At 36.0% G+C, this 16,528-nt stretch overlaps 1 protein-coding gene across 1 annotated transcript; it reads right to left on the bottom strand.

Moving 5' to 3' along the window:
* Window positions 1-1,347: 1,347 nt before the first annotated feature.
* Window positions 1,348-16,062, bottom strand: LOC121984545 (general transcription and DNA repair factor IIH helicase subunit XPB2-like). The gene is made up of 17 exons (XM_042537519.1): window positions 16,035-16,062; window positions 14,347-14,377; window positions 9,103-9,155; window positions 8,949-9,005; window positions 8,721-8,798; window positions 8,567-8,662; window positions 8,264-8,351; window positions 7,260-7,603; window positions 6,419-6,494; window positions 6,134-6,327; window positions 2,809-2,969; window positions 2,630-2,702; window positions 2,263-2,382; window positions 2,129-2,188; window positions 1,892-1,951; window positions 1,636-1,711; window positions 1,348-1,544 (listed from the first exon to the last, which is right to left on the bottom strand). Exons 1-16 carry the CDS (start codon window positions 16,059-16,061, stop codon window positions 1,661-1,663), a joined length of 1,569 nt encoding a protein of 522 aa, XP_042393453.1. The 5' UTR covers window position 16,062; the 3' UTR covers window positions 1,348-1,544; window positions 1,636-1,660.
* Window positions 16,063-16,528: the final 466 nt, after the last annotated feature.

Here is a 16,528-nt window from a genome sequence, read left to right as displayed (position 1 = left end):
TTTTTATACTAGCACTGTTGTGTCTATGCACAAGTTCCAAAGTACTTTTGATAAGTGATGGGTTATAAAGTAACTCTGACACATGTCCTATAATAGATACGCAAACCTTTGTGATTGGACAGGATAGAAGTTTCGAAAGCACGATGTCCTGCAGGATATCCTATCTTTTTCGACACAAACTTTCAAAAAAGGTTACGATATAACAGGTGTCTGGGCTCCACTGTAGGTTGATCGGTGCCCACTCGACCGGAGAATTGCCAGCTTAGCCTTACAGGATGCAGTCGACAACCCGTTCTCCACTCGGCCCTTCCTTCTACCGAGAAGGCGCACCCTGTTCCATCAACTCTTAGGCCCAATCGGCTAGTGTATGACTCCAAACTTCATTTGCAAGCTACGAAGGGTAGATGCTCCGGAGGTCCGATCGGCCCTTCACATCCGACTAGTGATGCAAGGCCTGATCATCCCACAATATCTGGTCAGTGATTCTGGTCCCTTACAACTATGTGTTTTTGACCATTTGACTTTGACTGCCATGTCAGCCAATCTATGACCCGCTCTCGGTGCTCCACCCTTATTGCCGTACCAATGAGCATGGAACTCATTTATTGTCTACATTCATCACATTAAGTAATTAGAATAGCAGAATTCAAGAGTAATGCACATAGGAAAACAAATTATCTGGATTTGATGTGCCCTAAACCCATTTCAAGTTGACATTCCAGGACAAGTTGCTTAATTATACAGAGGAATGATTTTTTATACCGTAAAGCAAACCAAATTTTATACCTTGAAACCATAAACACTACTCGTAAGATTATCATCGATGCTAAAGCTCGAAACTTGCTCACAAACAACGCGAGCATACGATAGAAATAAGAAAAAATGCGGTCATTCTTTGCAGAGCAGAGAGAATAGTAATTCCAACAAAAGATGCAGCAGAAGATAAAGAAATTGATGACTCCGGAAGGGAGGGAGGGGATTGACAAGACCACTCTATCATCATCTATTGGCAAAAATACAAATTTTCTTACAATCAACATGACAACAAGACAACAAAGGCAGCCGCTGGTAAGTGTCATTTAAACATTCATTAACTCGAAAACGAAAGGGGAAAAAAACAATGGAATTCTGTTTCAGGGAACGACCTTCGAAATATTCATAGTTCACTGCTCCACATAAAATTCTTTCTAAGTCAACCACCAGATAATAACAGCAGCATCGAGGATGTGGGAGGACAGGGCCTAGAGGTTGTCAAAATTAATAGGTCCTGGACAAAGAGTCTAGCGACATGTCACAGACTATTAAAAGGCTAAAAACACATAAAAGTTATCAATGCGTTCGGAGGAATGAAAATAAAGGATTTAATCCACTATGCAAAAATTAACGAAATCCAAATTTCATGAACATTTGCAAAAGTTGTATAATTGTTTATAAGTAAACAGTCTCTCTGATTCTGAGCAACAGTTTGCTGGAATTTTAATGCGTCGATTCATATCACTATCCTACTGCTCCAAAATCACCATGTCATCCTCGGCATATAGCAACTGTTCAAAAAAGAAAAGTCCGTGAATATAATCTCAATACAAAAAAACACTAACTTAAATTCTAGAAATATCAAAGAACTGGTAAAAAAACCTGGTTCAGAAGTTCGATTTGCTCATCATAGCTTAGGCCAATGTTTGAATCTATAAAAAAATAAAATATTGATTTCCTGTAAAAATAAATTTGTTTATTTATTAGTTGAAGACATAGAATTCCTACAACGTCCCTCAACCCTCAAAACATAAGCACACTGATGATTAAAATAGAATTCAAAACCAGTCAAGATGGAAGTACCAATTTCACTGAAAATACTTGTTAACCTTAGTTAAGATAAATGAATGTGGTTTACCTCAACTGTATACCCTTGATCAACAAAGAATTGCTGCCTTGCAATAGAATCAGCCACTTCCTGTATCAAGTAGAGAGAACAATTATTAGACAATATGCTCCACAACTTTGGTACGAGTTGAGCGTTAATATAACCAATAGATGGAACAATTACTACTAAAACCAACAGATGAAATAATGACTGCAACTCCATATGCTGCACAACTTTAGAACTAGTTCAAGAGCGTTAATATTGCACCTGAGTTTCCATGGAAACAAGGGAATAGAAGGAAGGATCATCTTTTTCTTTCGGTAGCTCCTGCAATGCAGACCATGCCGAGGAATGACAAAAAGTAATGAAATAAACAAACACAAATGAAGGCTATTTTATACAATTTCCACAGCCCTAAGAATGTGACCCAAACGTCGAGCTTCCTGATGTGGTAAACCAGTATGGGACGAAATCTGTATTATCACATTGGCTTCTAAAATATCAATTGAGTTATAACCAACCTGTAAAAAAAACAAACGCAAAAACATCTTGATTAATGACCAATGATGCTTAACATCCAAAAACAATATAAGTTTTAAAGAAATAATAAGCTGCTCTACTCTTTCACTGCTTCAAAGAAATAAGTTTAGTACCAACCTTTATTCATTTTCTAAGACTATCAATAATATGATTCTCAACCTCATAATCTAGTAAAAGAATATTTAAAAGTCACTAAACTATGTAGTATAAATGTCATAATTCACAAACCTTAGACAGGAAGATTGTGTTATAAACAAAATCGCTCTTGAAATCTTCAAGAATACTAGTTTTCTTGTCATGGCTGAAAGCAATTTAAGAATAATAATAATAATAATAATAATAATAATAATTAAATAAAAGAACAAGGCCCACTATATGGAAATTTCATCAAAGTTCCCAGAAAAAACCTAGTTGCACCACAGATCATGGGCTTTTGGAGCTTGTTTGCATACGCAGTCAGTGCAAACAGATTATCACCAAAAATAATAATTTTATGACCCTCCTGCTCATGAGCACGAATAAGAAATTCACAAGATCTGAGCTTATTCGGATTCAATACAGATAGTGCCTAGCAAGAGAAAATCTACTTGGTCAGAGAACTAGTCGAGACTATGAATTGACATAAAGTTATAATTGAAACATATAAATAGCAGTAAATAGAGAAAAGAAAAACTGATTAAATCTTAAAGTAAATTTAGTTCAGAATTTGGAGATAATAGAACTCCAAATCTTCTTTAGGTAAACTAAACTGTCAAGCATGCAATAGAATTAAATATATGACAATTTTATATATACTAAGAAAGAAAAGTCTCTAATTCTCCAAGCAATATTAAAGTGGATTACATGCCCAGCTTTCTAAGTCATTTTGCTCTATTAAGGGAAAACTTGAATTTGTGGATATGGACATGGTATAATTAATTAAAAAATCTTAAGATGTCCATATTCACATCAAAAAAATAATTGTTCTTCTAATCTTTAAATTATCCACGTAAATTAATTCTTGCATTGTGACATGGTCATAATTTCAAACATTTACTTGAACTAAGTAGTGCTATTATTTTTTTGTATTATATTGTGGGCGAGGATTTAAATCTCATACCGCACGAGTCGGCACGGCAGAATTTATCATTATGCCTGCCAACCGACACAGTACTAGCATTGCAACCATGAGGCCGATGCAACTTCACGACGGCCTTGCGAGGTTCGGGAGGGTGTTGGGATCCGCCTTACGTCTCTGTGGGGGTGCAGAACAAGGGATGGATCATCTTATAGTAAACCAAAATCCTTTGGTAGCACACGGAGTGCCAAGGAAGTTGAAAATTTCTTATGGGACATGGAGCGGTATTTCTTGGCTACTCGAGTACCTGATACTGAGAAGCTGACAATTTCTAGCATGTACCTTGGTGGTAATGCGAAGTTATGGTAGAGAGCAAGCATGATTAATAATGTCGGGTCGGGAAAAAATTAACACTTGGGATCAATTGAAGAAGAAATTGACGGATTAGTTTTTTCTAGGCAATGTCTCGTGGATGACATAAGATAGGTTGAAACGTCTCAAACAGAAAGGTTCTGTGAGAGACTGTCAAAGAATTTATTTCTTCGATGTTGGATATTACAAATATATCCGAGGATAAATTGTATAACTTTCTGTATGGTTTGCAGCCATGGGCACAAATTGAACTTTGAAGGCAAAATGTGAGATCTTCCTAATGCTATTGTTGTTGTTGATGCCTTGGCCGATTTGCATACAAACAAAGATAGTTTGGATGTTTCTTCACCTTCCAAATTCATAAAGAATCGGAAAGATACGGAAGTGAAATGAAAGAATGATTCGACTAACAACAAGCGGAATGGTAGGAATGATCACGCTACCGCCAAGGAAAGAACAACTTAAAGAACCAGAGTTGTTTCTTATGCAATGGGCCTCATTTGGCAAGGGCTTATCTCAAGCGAGAGAAGTTGAATGCTCTCTTCGTGGAGGAGAACATTGAATGCCCAGAACAAGAAGTTATTTCTCTTGTTAATCCTTTACATTTGTTGAATTCAATTGTTGGTATTGATGCTAATGAAAATGAAGGAACAGAGAATTCTAGCAAGGTCGTGGGGACTATGCTGGAGTGGGAGGCCTCTATACGAAAGTGTTCGAAGAGGGCGTTGAATTCTTATGGTGGAGGTGGTTTGTTAGCCCCCTAAACTTGGAGGCATGGCTGGACATGAGGACTAGGTCGCTGCTCCTTTGATTCAGCCTAATGGCATGCGCGTAGGGTGCGCCACATACTAAGCAGCAAAGGATTATGATAGTGTGCGGGGTGTTGTCCAAGCCCAAGTCATGCAGAAGGCAAACTTGGCAATCAAGCAAGCATGACATGTGGACAAGGCATGCCAAGCATGGGGTGTTGTCCAAGTCCAAGTCATGCAAGAGGCAAACTTGGCAATCATCCATGCAGGGCATGTGTGCAAGGCATGCCAAGCAACGGAGAAGTGCGACAGCATACATGGTGTTGTCCAAGCCCAAGTAACGCGGGAGGTAGACTTGGCAATGATCTAGGCAAGGCAAGTGCGCAAGGCATGCCGCACAAACAAGGGTTGCAGCAACCCACAGGGGTTGCCCAAGCGAGGCAGATTTGATGATAATACAAGCAGGGCATGCTAAGCAGCAAAAGATGTGGCAGCGTGCAAGGTTGTCTAACCACAAGTCATGCAGGGGCAAACTTGGGTTATGGCAAACAAATGCGAAGATTGGACATGGAAAGTTTGAGCATTTAGCCAAGCAAAGCTTGCAAGAAAGGTGAGCCATAGCATACGGCAAGTGCGTGCAATACAGCACGATAGATGGAGCAACAAGGGCTATTTCGCCTAAGTTCACGGTGCAAGACTTGAGTCATGAACATGGCGTGCAAGCTAGCATTTGACATGGTGACAAAGCAACAAAACCATGGGCCAAGCACAAGGCAGGAAAGTTGACAGTTGGCATGGTGCCAAAGTAGTAGAACCATGAGCCAAGCACAGGGCGAAACCATGGGCCAAGCACAAAGCGTGCAGACTAACATTTAGCGTGGTGCCAAAGCATTAGAACCATAGTCCAAGCACAAGGCATGCGGACTGACATTTGACAAATGATGGGGCAAACCACAAGGAGTGCAGCCAAGGCATGTAAACAAAATAGTTTTGTACATGTGACAAAGGTGGTTTGTACAACTATCATGCAATCACTCATGTAACCACTGACTATCAGGGATACATAGGCGGTTGGGCATTGAAAAGAAAGAGGCCAATCATGAGGAATTTGTGAGTAAATTTGTAATTGTTCCACTAATATTCCTTTTCATTGGAAATAATAAAGGTTGGGAGTTTTTTCAATACATTGTGTGTTGCTTTCTTGTAGCATTTGTTGGGAAGTGTTACTTTCTTGTAGCAACAAATGTTGCAACGGGTACGGAGTGTTGCAACCCCCGCCAAGGCCTCTATGAGGGCGCAAAGGGTGCCACAACTCTGCAGTGGCCTCCATGAGGTTGCGACAACCACCACAAATTTATATATATATATATATATATATTTTTTTTTTTCTTATAGTTTATTTTTAAACACCCTCATGGTCTAATAACCATCAATTCTAGGCCTTCCCTATCTAATAGTGGCCAAATATGAATCTAACTTTATGCAATTCTACATCATGGCATCCAAGATAATCTAATACAAAAAAAAATTAACATCTCCAAATAAATGAAATACTTGTTTTCTCTTCAAATTCTCTGTCTTGAAATATTCTGAAGAAAACTCCTTGGTCATAGGACACTGGACTTCAAAACACAGGACATCAGGAATAAATCCTTCCTTTACCAAATCCAACTTGTTTGCCTCATACAGCTTGGGTCCAATAAGAAATTTCAAGTCCATAATTTTTTCATCTTTTCTCACAAGTGTTGCTGCGGTGACAACAAAAATAAACATGAAATATCAGGGAGCTTATGCAGTACAGGTAATCATAAAAGCAATTCAATAGAAGAAAAAAATGACCAGTAAGTCCAAGTTTGCAATGAGATTTGGTGATGCTAATTACTTTATGAAACACTTGTTCTGGAACATCATCCACCTGTAAGGAGAAAGAGAAGAACAGAAAGTGAATCTGAAATCTAAAGAAAACTCTGCTGAATGGTAACGAAAGCTCTTGAGCGAACAATGAACTACTAGTTAGCACCAGATATATATTATGACAAGAAATTTTTAATTCTTGGATGTAGAATGGTAGGTGACACTTCCAATTCACTTGATTTTGGTGGCAGTGATTTCATACTGCTTTATCATTCTAGATGGGGATTCACTGAACAACAACTACAGATCCCTGAAATTACCTCTTATATGTTCAGTCTGAAATAGCTTTAATGGTGCAATCATCATGAAAATTTTATGACCCATCGAACAAAGGAATATAAGATCCCCCTTCATTCAGTCGCCGGGATGATTTCATTCCATGGTCTTAATCACCACGATGATTCTGTCACAAGCTCAACATCTCATCTATTGTACTAAAATCCTGATCAATCAAGAAAATTTCATTTTATTTCATTCAATTTACTAAAATAGTCATCAACGTCAAGCTGTCCTTACCCGAACTATTTAGGGGCAACTACATGAATCTTGTATCTTTATTGAATTTACACAAAAATTCAGTCACTAGGAATATACAAATTGAACTATTAATTATGTTAACTAAATTTTTTTTTTGGCTTCTAACACTCTCAACTGTAATCCATTAATTACATAATCTATCAGAGTGTGCACGCATATATTGAAACTAACAACTTATTCAAATAATAGATATATTATGTATAGGTCCAAAATAAAAAAAAAAAAGTACCTCATCTAACAATAACAGTCCCCATTCTTTGTTTAGTACTTCTCCAATAGTTTTTTCATAATCCTTATATGTTGTCTCTCCGCCAAAAGTAGCTAGCATTTCATAAGTTGTGATAACAACACCGGCCAAGCCACGAAAAATTTGCTTAGTATCGGATTTGATGAGGCTAATCTTCTCGCCTTCTATATTTGACCAAAGACGAAATTGTGAAGCCCATTGATCCACAGAAGCCACATTTGAAACTAAACACAGACAACATTTTCGTATCTTGCAAGCTGTGGATACACCAACGAAAGATTTCCCGGCATGAAATGGTAACACAATAAGACCGGACCTGGCTCGACCTGTAGTTACAACAAGAGAAAAAGCTTTAATCATTCAATGAAAGAGCTGTAATGAGGGGAGAGCAAAACCACTTATCTAAAAAAATACAAAGAAATTTGAATTTAGCCATAACTCTTTCGGCATGAACGATGGGAAATGAATTAGAAGAAAAAATAATAAGATGACACAAATTTTCACTAAGCAAAAAATAATATGTATTTGTATATATTTCCAAATATACGTTGCAGCAAATTGCACAAAGGCTGAAACAATATTGTTAGCATGAGTTCTTTCCTAAATTATTTTAGTCTGAACTTTCTTTTATAGTAACTCTCTCCAATCAAATTCCATAAGAAATCACGCAAAATAACAACTATTAGCAAGAAGGAAACAAGCATTGAAATCTCAAAAAGGTAGATGAAACATAATACCTAGTGTGGAACTTGGGAAGTTATCAATTCCAGTGTGCTCATCAGTGTCAACATCAAGTTGTGTTTTCTCAACAACTTTATGGTAAATTATATGTATTTTAGTCCTTCCATTGGATATGGAGCTATATTACTAATAATATTCAAATAAAATAAATATATTTTTGTTTCACTAGAAAATGTTTTGTTTAGACATCCACACCAATATTGGTAACCAATAATGTTTGTGTTGTATGTGATAACGATACTTACCATTTATAAATATATTACTTTCACATTCTGCTTGATATGATCGTTGTCGTGCTTGCGGTTTCATTTGTATAGTCAATTCTGGGTTTACCTGCGGTTAAATTTCCTTTCAGTTGCAGTAGCATGGAATGAAATGTAAAATGAAGCAAGAAAGACAAACATTCTAAAAGAGTTCCAAAGAGGAATTATATCCATTATAATCAAAGCGAATACTCTTGAACTTACAAAAATGACAGTATAACTTGAAAATTTAATGTGTTCTAATAATATAGGCATATTTGAAAAGGAATCGGAAATATTACTCACAAAATTCATTGAAAAGTTGTATTCCTCAAGCATAGGATAGTTGAGTTTATTTAGCAAACAATGTTTCACATTTTCCACCTGCAATAAAAAACAACACTGTCCTAGGCAACTTCCATTAGATGCATTAACTGTAGGAGGCAGAATTATATGGCACCTGAGAAGGGTCTATCTCGAAGGAATGAACGTCATTCCCATACTCATCCTTAAAGCACTGAAGAACATTTTGTGAATCCTAAACAAGCACACATTAGATGAGTCAGTAGAAGCAACAATTGCATTCAACCATCACATATGAATTGATGCAGATAAGGTTGCTAAAGAATAAGGAATGTAATATGTGACATGATTGTTCAAAACTCAAGTATCTAAATTATGTACGCGCCTTTAATTTAATCTGAGCCTTGGATATAACTTCTTCCTCGAGCAATGTCTCCAATACCTGTATTCATGAATTTCCATGTGGTCACCAATGATAACAAATAATCCACATGATGTGAAAAAAAATGATCAAAAACTTTCACATGGATCAAAGTTACCTTTGGAGACTTTGACTCAGCGTAATATTGATTCATTTTCAGCACAAGCGTAACTATTTCACAATTAACAGACCATTTACAGATAAAGTCTTTTAGATCATCATCTATAAATTTCTCTTTACACAACCTAGTAAGACCCCAAATAATATCCTTAGCATTCATATTCATAGTAGCCATCCCAGTATAAAGAGAATGTGGTGTCAAAATAAACACCAGTGTTGTTTCAGATCTGTAAGAAAGCATACTCTAGCTAAGAAAAATCATAATTGCAAAAAAATAGGTACTAAAACAAATTTCTGTACATGACGAGAGATTCAGCGAAACTGCTGACAAATCTGTATGCCATATGGTAGTTATGCGAGACGGTATTCAGATAGATCCGGCCAGAGGTATCTACACTGAGAGGCGGCCTGTGCATATAGTCTGCCATCAGCGATGAGGCGATTCCGCGATTCCTTCTCGTCGAAGTTCGAGGCGGCGAAGGAGACGGACTACATAAATGTGTACGGTAAGATCCTATATAGGGACGTGCGCGATGTTAAGCCTAACCGTATTTAGAAAACAATATTAATAAAAATTATTATAGTATAGTTTAATTTAATTTAAAATTAGATAGCAATCAAATCTAATTTCTAACTGTATAGATTATTTTCTAACTAATTACGTTCGGTGTAAATTTATTTGTTATCTTTTAAAAAATTCTAATTTTTCATTAAAATATTTTTAGAACCCCGTTGGTAAATTTTTAAAATTATTAAATTATATATTCTAATTTTAAAATTATTAAATCACTCACTCACTTTCATTTTTTTCCATGTTACCGTCTTGTCGAGTCAATTTTTTTAGCAGTCGAATCGATTTTTTTTAGTCGATTTTGACTAATTCATATTTAAAAAATCACTATTATGAATATATTATTTGAGGTATTTTTATAATCAGTAGAATTAGACGAATATATAGAAACTGATTTTATGTCATTTTGAGTTCTCGATATGTCCATCAGCCAATGTTTGCCCTGAAAAATTAATTTGTGTTCAAAAAATCAATGCTCTCAATATATTAGGTCAAATTAATGTTTGAATGCATGAATATCATAAGATGAACTCATAGAACTTGATTTCATGTCATTCTGATTTCTCTAGATCTATCAACCTTGACCCATTTGAATATTCCTCTTTTTGTCGGTATTCGATCAACTTGACATATTTGACTCTTTACTCAAACACACATCATTTGCTCAACCAAGATCAAAGTCAAGTATACAGTCAACCTTGACATATTTGAGTTCTTACTCAGCTATTTAACATATTGATCAAACATCAAAATGAAACTCAAATTAACTTGAACTTGGTCAACTCAGTCAGCCTTGACCAGAGATCGATTACACCAATAATCTTTTTATTTTTTTATTTTTGATAATATATTTAATTTAAACTAACTCATTAGCTCTATATCCTTTATCCCATCCTTTTTTCATATTAATGCGTGAATGAAGATTTTCTAATTTAAACATTTCATTCTTTATCTTTAGCACACATCAAAAATCTTTTCCAAAAATATATTTTCTTTTTTCATTCATAACTTTCAACATCACAATCTTTGATATGTAAACAGGTCTACAAGACAAGATTATTAATGTTGTCTAGCCTATTTTTTGGGGTAGGGTTGGAAACAAATCAATTTGATCTCCTTTCCCTTGCATGGGCTCAGCTTAACAAATCATTATGGAGCTCGAGGACGTGCTTGATTCAACTATGCTATTCAATCATGAATTCCATTCATTTAAATTTTACTAATCTCGTGGCAACTCTAGTTTGGATACTTTAGTCCCTTATCCTTGGGAATTGAAGTTGGTTGTCGATTGTAGGAGAAGCTTATACTCAAACTTGATTAAAGTCGGAAGTCATTTTCATTTTTATGGAACAAGAACACATCAGTCTATTGAAATAATATTCTTGTTATCTATCTATGAATAAGTTTCTTCATGATAGTATCAGCAAGATTGGTAATAAGTTTATTTATGAACACAAAACAACCTTATTTTGAGGAGGTGGGGGTGGGAGTTTGGCATGCTCTACATTGTTATCTGGTCTAATTTGCTTGTTTAGATGAAGGCAAAGCTTATATATGGCTCACTAAGGTATTGGACTGAGCTTAACAAGATCTCCTTGAGCTGTAATCCTTAGGGTCTATTATATACCAATTGTGTCACCATAGCAAAATTCATTTGTAGGCTAGCCTTGATAGCACAGTGTACATTTGTCCGCCCCTATATTTCCTTCTTCAGGATGGGGTAGATTTCTTCCAGCTTTTGCTTTTGCTTTTGCTTTTGCAAGAAGGACCATGGTTTTTAAGCGAGTAAGGGGCAAATGACTAAACTTTATATTTCACTTGGCATGGATGCGGTGAGTGGATGTAAGGACACGTGGGCAAAGGGAAGGGGCATTTTGGGGATTTTCTTGTCATTGTTTTTTTTATGTTCTATTTACTAAAAAGTGTGGATGAGAAAGGGAAAATAATTTATAGTGGAAAATTATTCTGAGAGGAAGAGAAGAGAAAGCGTAAAAAAAATCTCTTTCTTTACATGCTTGTTTACTTTGATAGAGGAAGATGGATATATGCGACGTAATTTTGTAAATAAAAAAGAGTGCATGCATCATTTTTTAGGTACATGATATAATTTTGTGAGTTAAAAAAGATACATGTATCATTTTTTTAGTATGTGGTGTAATTTTATGAATGAAAATGGCTACATACATCATTTTTTTCAATCTATTATTTTCTGTCCGATTTTGAGATAATTGATGTTGCCTTCAAAACTATCCGTTGATGGATTGTGTTTCTCTTCCCTCTGAGAATTTTAATGAAGTAAACGACGAAAATTTTTCTAGTGCAAAAACTTTTCTTAGTTTTACTTTTTGCTCTCCCAAGTAAATTGACCATTAGGGCTGGGGTGGGAGAGGAAGAGAGGGGGCTTTTGTTTTCTCTCTTGCTCACGGATGAGACCGTCACCTCTCCCGTCTTGCCAGTTCTTCCAATATAAGAAATCATCCCCATTGAATAGGAGCGGACGAACAGTGTTATAACCTTAGTTATGAGTCATTTGTCACTGAAATAGAAAAACTAGAGAAAGGTACCAAAACTTAGTCTTGGATTAGTAGGGTTTAAGAAAATAAAATAAAATATATCGAGGAACTCGAGTGGTATTGCACCAACTTCGAGTAAACCCCGAATGAAAAAGAGTTATTTGAATAGATAAACTTTTACCGATTCAAATAAAATGTGAAAAACTGAAATCCAAAAGAAAATAAATCACTTTCCCCTGGCTTGATTGGTGGTTGCATCAATTCAGAGTAGAACCGGCTCTGATACCACTTGTTGGATGGAATCACACGTGAGAGGGAGAGTGAATCACGTAGTTTTTAAAACTTGTCTTTTCTTTTAAATTTAAAAGCAAAGTACGTAGTGGAGAAAGGAAGTTAGTAAGCGAAGTAAAAGAACAAGCAACCAAATATGCAAATTCAATCGGTTTATTTAGTTCGGAGCCTTCGACGACTCCTACTCTAAGACTCAGGTCCCGCGGACCTATCGATGGGTAATTCACTAAAATACCTTTTTCGGTATCTCCAAAAAAAGAAATCGAGTACACGGAAAGACAGAACAAGTGCAACACACTGTACTCGTCCTTTTGTAAATAATTAAGTACACAAATTACAAGTTCGTTACCCAACACCTTCGAAGATTGTCAGAGGCTTGGTGTCGGTCTGCTCCTTAGCAGTAGTCGGGCTCAATAGTGTCATAGCAAAGTCACAGCAGGAAGCTGGAGCAATCAGAACCTCAAACGTACGCGTAGAAGCTTGTATAGAAGTTGTTGTAAAAGCTTAGGTTGAGAAGCCCTTATAAAGGCTGTGGAAGGCGCCTTCAAAGGCCTTGAAGGCGCCTCCAACCTGACAAATTTGATTTTCAACAAACTGGCCCTTATTCGCTATGAGGTTTGATTCTTATCCTATAGAAGACGCCTTCCATACATTAAAGGTGTCTTCTATGAAGAGTGTCAAGGTGTCTTCCACTGCTTAAAGGCGCCTTCCATCCCTGAGAAGGCACCTCGGGTAGTGTTCACCGGAAACTTTTTATGCTCTTTTTATCCTGCAAAATATGTTAGTCTCATAGACTAAATAATAACTTGCAAGACAAGTATTAGCATAATGATACTGAGTAGTAATTAGACACTGTCTCTTCTGAGACCAGGATCTAGTCAAGGTCTCAGTTTAGAAATCCGAAATAAACCTAAACTGGACCGACGTCTATTGTCCCGTAACCAGGACGTGTTCTCACCTAGTCACTCTCCTCCAGTGACTTACCTTCACTTACCAATTTACAGTCAGTTGACTAGCCTCACAACCCACCAGATCTTTATGCTAGTTGTTAGGTCCACATACCCAGTTGGACTTCTACCGGTTGTCCACTGGACTTCCTGCCACGTATTAGGTCAGCCCATTTATCTATCTGGACCTTGCACTAGCTATCCGGTCCTGCGAACCTAGCTGGATTTTAATCTGATTTCTGGTCCTCCAGACTCATCAATTCCTGCACGCTTGGTAAAACACTTAGATCACAAAGGCATCTAACTGAACTCACTTGTCATTCATTAAAACCTGAGTTAGACTGTTAGTGCAAATTATACCAACATGTACTACCTATATTGTTTTAGAGCGAGAGTTCTTATGTTTCATGTTCCAGACTATTAGTCTTCCTATAATTTTTGTTCTTATCCAACCTATGGTATGAGAACTCTTGCTTATTTAATACTATACTCAAGTTCTTAAGAAGATGTAGCGGTCCTTGCCGATACGTTATAGTAAATTCTATAACGTAAACTTTTACATATTTAATATTACACATGAATTCTGGATGGAGAAGAAGTCCCTATGTCATTTAAAATTCAAGCAACAAAATTGCAAGCAAGGATGGAGAAGAAATTTTTTTTTCACTTTGCAATGAAGCAATCATCCTCGCATATACAGCAAAATAGAAACTAAGTACAGAAGTCATTGAAATAAATAATTATCTTAAATGAAAAATCTCAATGAAATCATGAAATAGATGACCACTAAACTGTGTGTGTGTGTGTGTGAGAGAGAGAGAGACATACTAACTTTGTATACTTGTAATCTCCTGCATTAAGACAAGCAAATTACAAAACTCAAATTATCCAACATTCCACAAACAATGATAAACTGTTACCCATGTCATGAAGAAGAGCAGCAAGTTCAACCTATTCAAAAGTTAAGATAAGTGATTATCATAGTGCCCATAGTAAGTAATAGAACTGTTCAAAAATAATTTACACCTACCATGAACAGCAAAAATGTCGACAAGTTATAGTTCTTAATACTTATAATAAGCATAACAGACGGTGCTTAATGGGAAAAAAATCCAAATTGATGAGAAAAATAGGTGATTTTTCTTTGGAAAAATAATCATCCTTCAATTTCTTCAAAACATCACTCTTCATAAGGGTGCTTGATTGGATGAAATGAGTGCTCGAGGTCATGAGGTCATGATAAGATATTCAGATTGTCATTTAGATATCATCTCCAAATGAGAGACGTAATCAAAGGATGTTGGACTTCTGGGTTGGCCGCCGTGTGCGTTTCCCGATTTATCCTAATGGTCAATGTAAAACTTCTGTGGGATCGAATCGGTCATCCTAGAGATAGTCAATGAATGAGGTTAATTGGAATTATTTGATTGGATGGAATGATAGTGAGGAATGGAAAATGGGAAAGAAATGGAAAGTTGATGTTTAGTTTGGGAAATTGATGATTGATCCCATGGATTTAATGTTCTAAACATGAGAATGAGACATTACTTAACAAAATGGAAGTAATAAAAACCCCTCTATTCCTATTCTCCATTTTTAGTCCATTCCGAGATCTCAGCGCACCCTTACTCATTTAATTTGTACCAGGTCATGATTCAGTATTTTTATTTTTCATGAATCTGAAGCTTCTTGGTTGAAATAATTAGTCATCTTTCAAACATTTTGAAATTAAATATCTCACCATACATGACCCAAGCATATTCTCTTTTTATAATATACATCATAAATTGCCAATCTCTTTATGCTAACTGTATTCTTCAATAAAGATTTTTTTCTCCTTGTTGAACAAGTCTAGGCGAACCAATTGAATATTAAAATAACATGTCTGCAGTGACGCAACACATAACTAGATATGCATATAAAGGTCTACAGGCAACCACTAATTACATGAAAGTGAAACACTTCCAAAAAATGAACATGGAACTCATTGAGTAATTAAAAACCAATGAAATTCTATTTCAAGGAACGACCCTTGAAACATTCAGAGTTTACTTCTCCACGTAAATTTTTTTCATGTCAACCACCAGAGAATAACAGCAGCGTCAAGGATGTGGGAGGAGAGGGCCTAGAGGTTGTCAAAATTAATAGGCTCCCTCAAGAGTTTTTCCATCTGCTTGGCCCTGGTCAAAAGGTTTAACGACATGTCAAAGACCTGGTTTCCTAACTCAACCACCTCTCCTCCAATAATACTTGGATCGATCTGTCAGAATCACAAAAGGTGAAAATAAATAAATAAGAATTCATAGAAAACAAAGCGAGCTGGAAGAATGGTTTCTGGTTGATCAAAGGAGATGACACCGATAGTTCAACAAAGAATATTCTGACTATTTCCATATGAAACAACTGGAATAAACAATGATCTAACAACTTATTAAAAGGCTAATTATCGATGGGAAGAATGAAAATAAAGGATTTAATCTACTATGCAAAAATTAATAAAATCCAAATATCATGAACATTTATATAATTGTTTATGAGTAAACAGTTTGCTCTCTCATTCTGAACAACAGTTTCGTGGAATTTTAATGCGTCGATTGATATCACTTACCCTCCTGCTCCATAACCACCATGTCATCCTCGGCATACAACACCTATTTAAAAAAGCAAAGTCGGTGAATATAATCTCAATACTAAAAAAAAACACTAACTTAAATTCGAGGAATATCAAAGAACTGGTTTAAAAAAAAAACCTGGTTCAGAAGTTCAATTTGCTCATCGTAGCTTAGGTTACAGTTTAAATCTATAAAAGACAAGCTAGTGATTTCCTGTAAAAATAAATTTGCTTATTTATTAGGTGAAGACATAAGAATTCCTATGACAACCCTCAACCCTTAGAACATAAGCACACTGATAATTAAAATAGAATTCAAAACCCATCTAGACAGAAGTACCAATTTCACTGAAAATATTTGTTAACCTTTGTTAAAATAGGATAAACGAATGTAGTTTACCTCAAATGTATACCCTTGATCAACAAAGAAATGCTGCCTTACGGTAGAGTCAGCCGCTTCCTGTATCAAGTAGAGATAACAATTATTAGAC

This window comes from Zingiber officinale, chromosome 5B (assembly GCF_018446385.1).
Source record: "Zingiber officinale cultivar Zhangliang chromosome 5B, Zo_v1.1, whole genome shotgun sequence".
In the NCBI taxonomy this organism is placed as follows: domain Eukaryota; kingdom Viridiplantae; phylum Streptophyta; class Magnoliopsida; order Zingiberales; family Zingiberaceae; genus Zingiber; species Zingiber officinale.
This window is presented reverse-complemented; position numbering and strand designations above follow the sequence as displayed.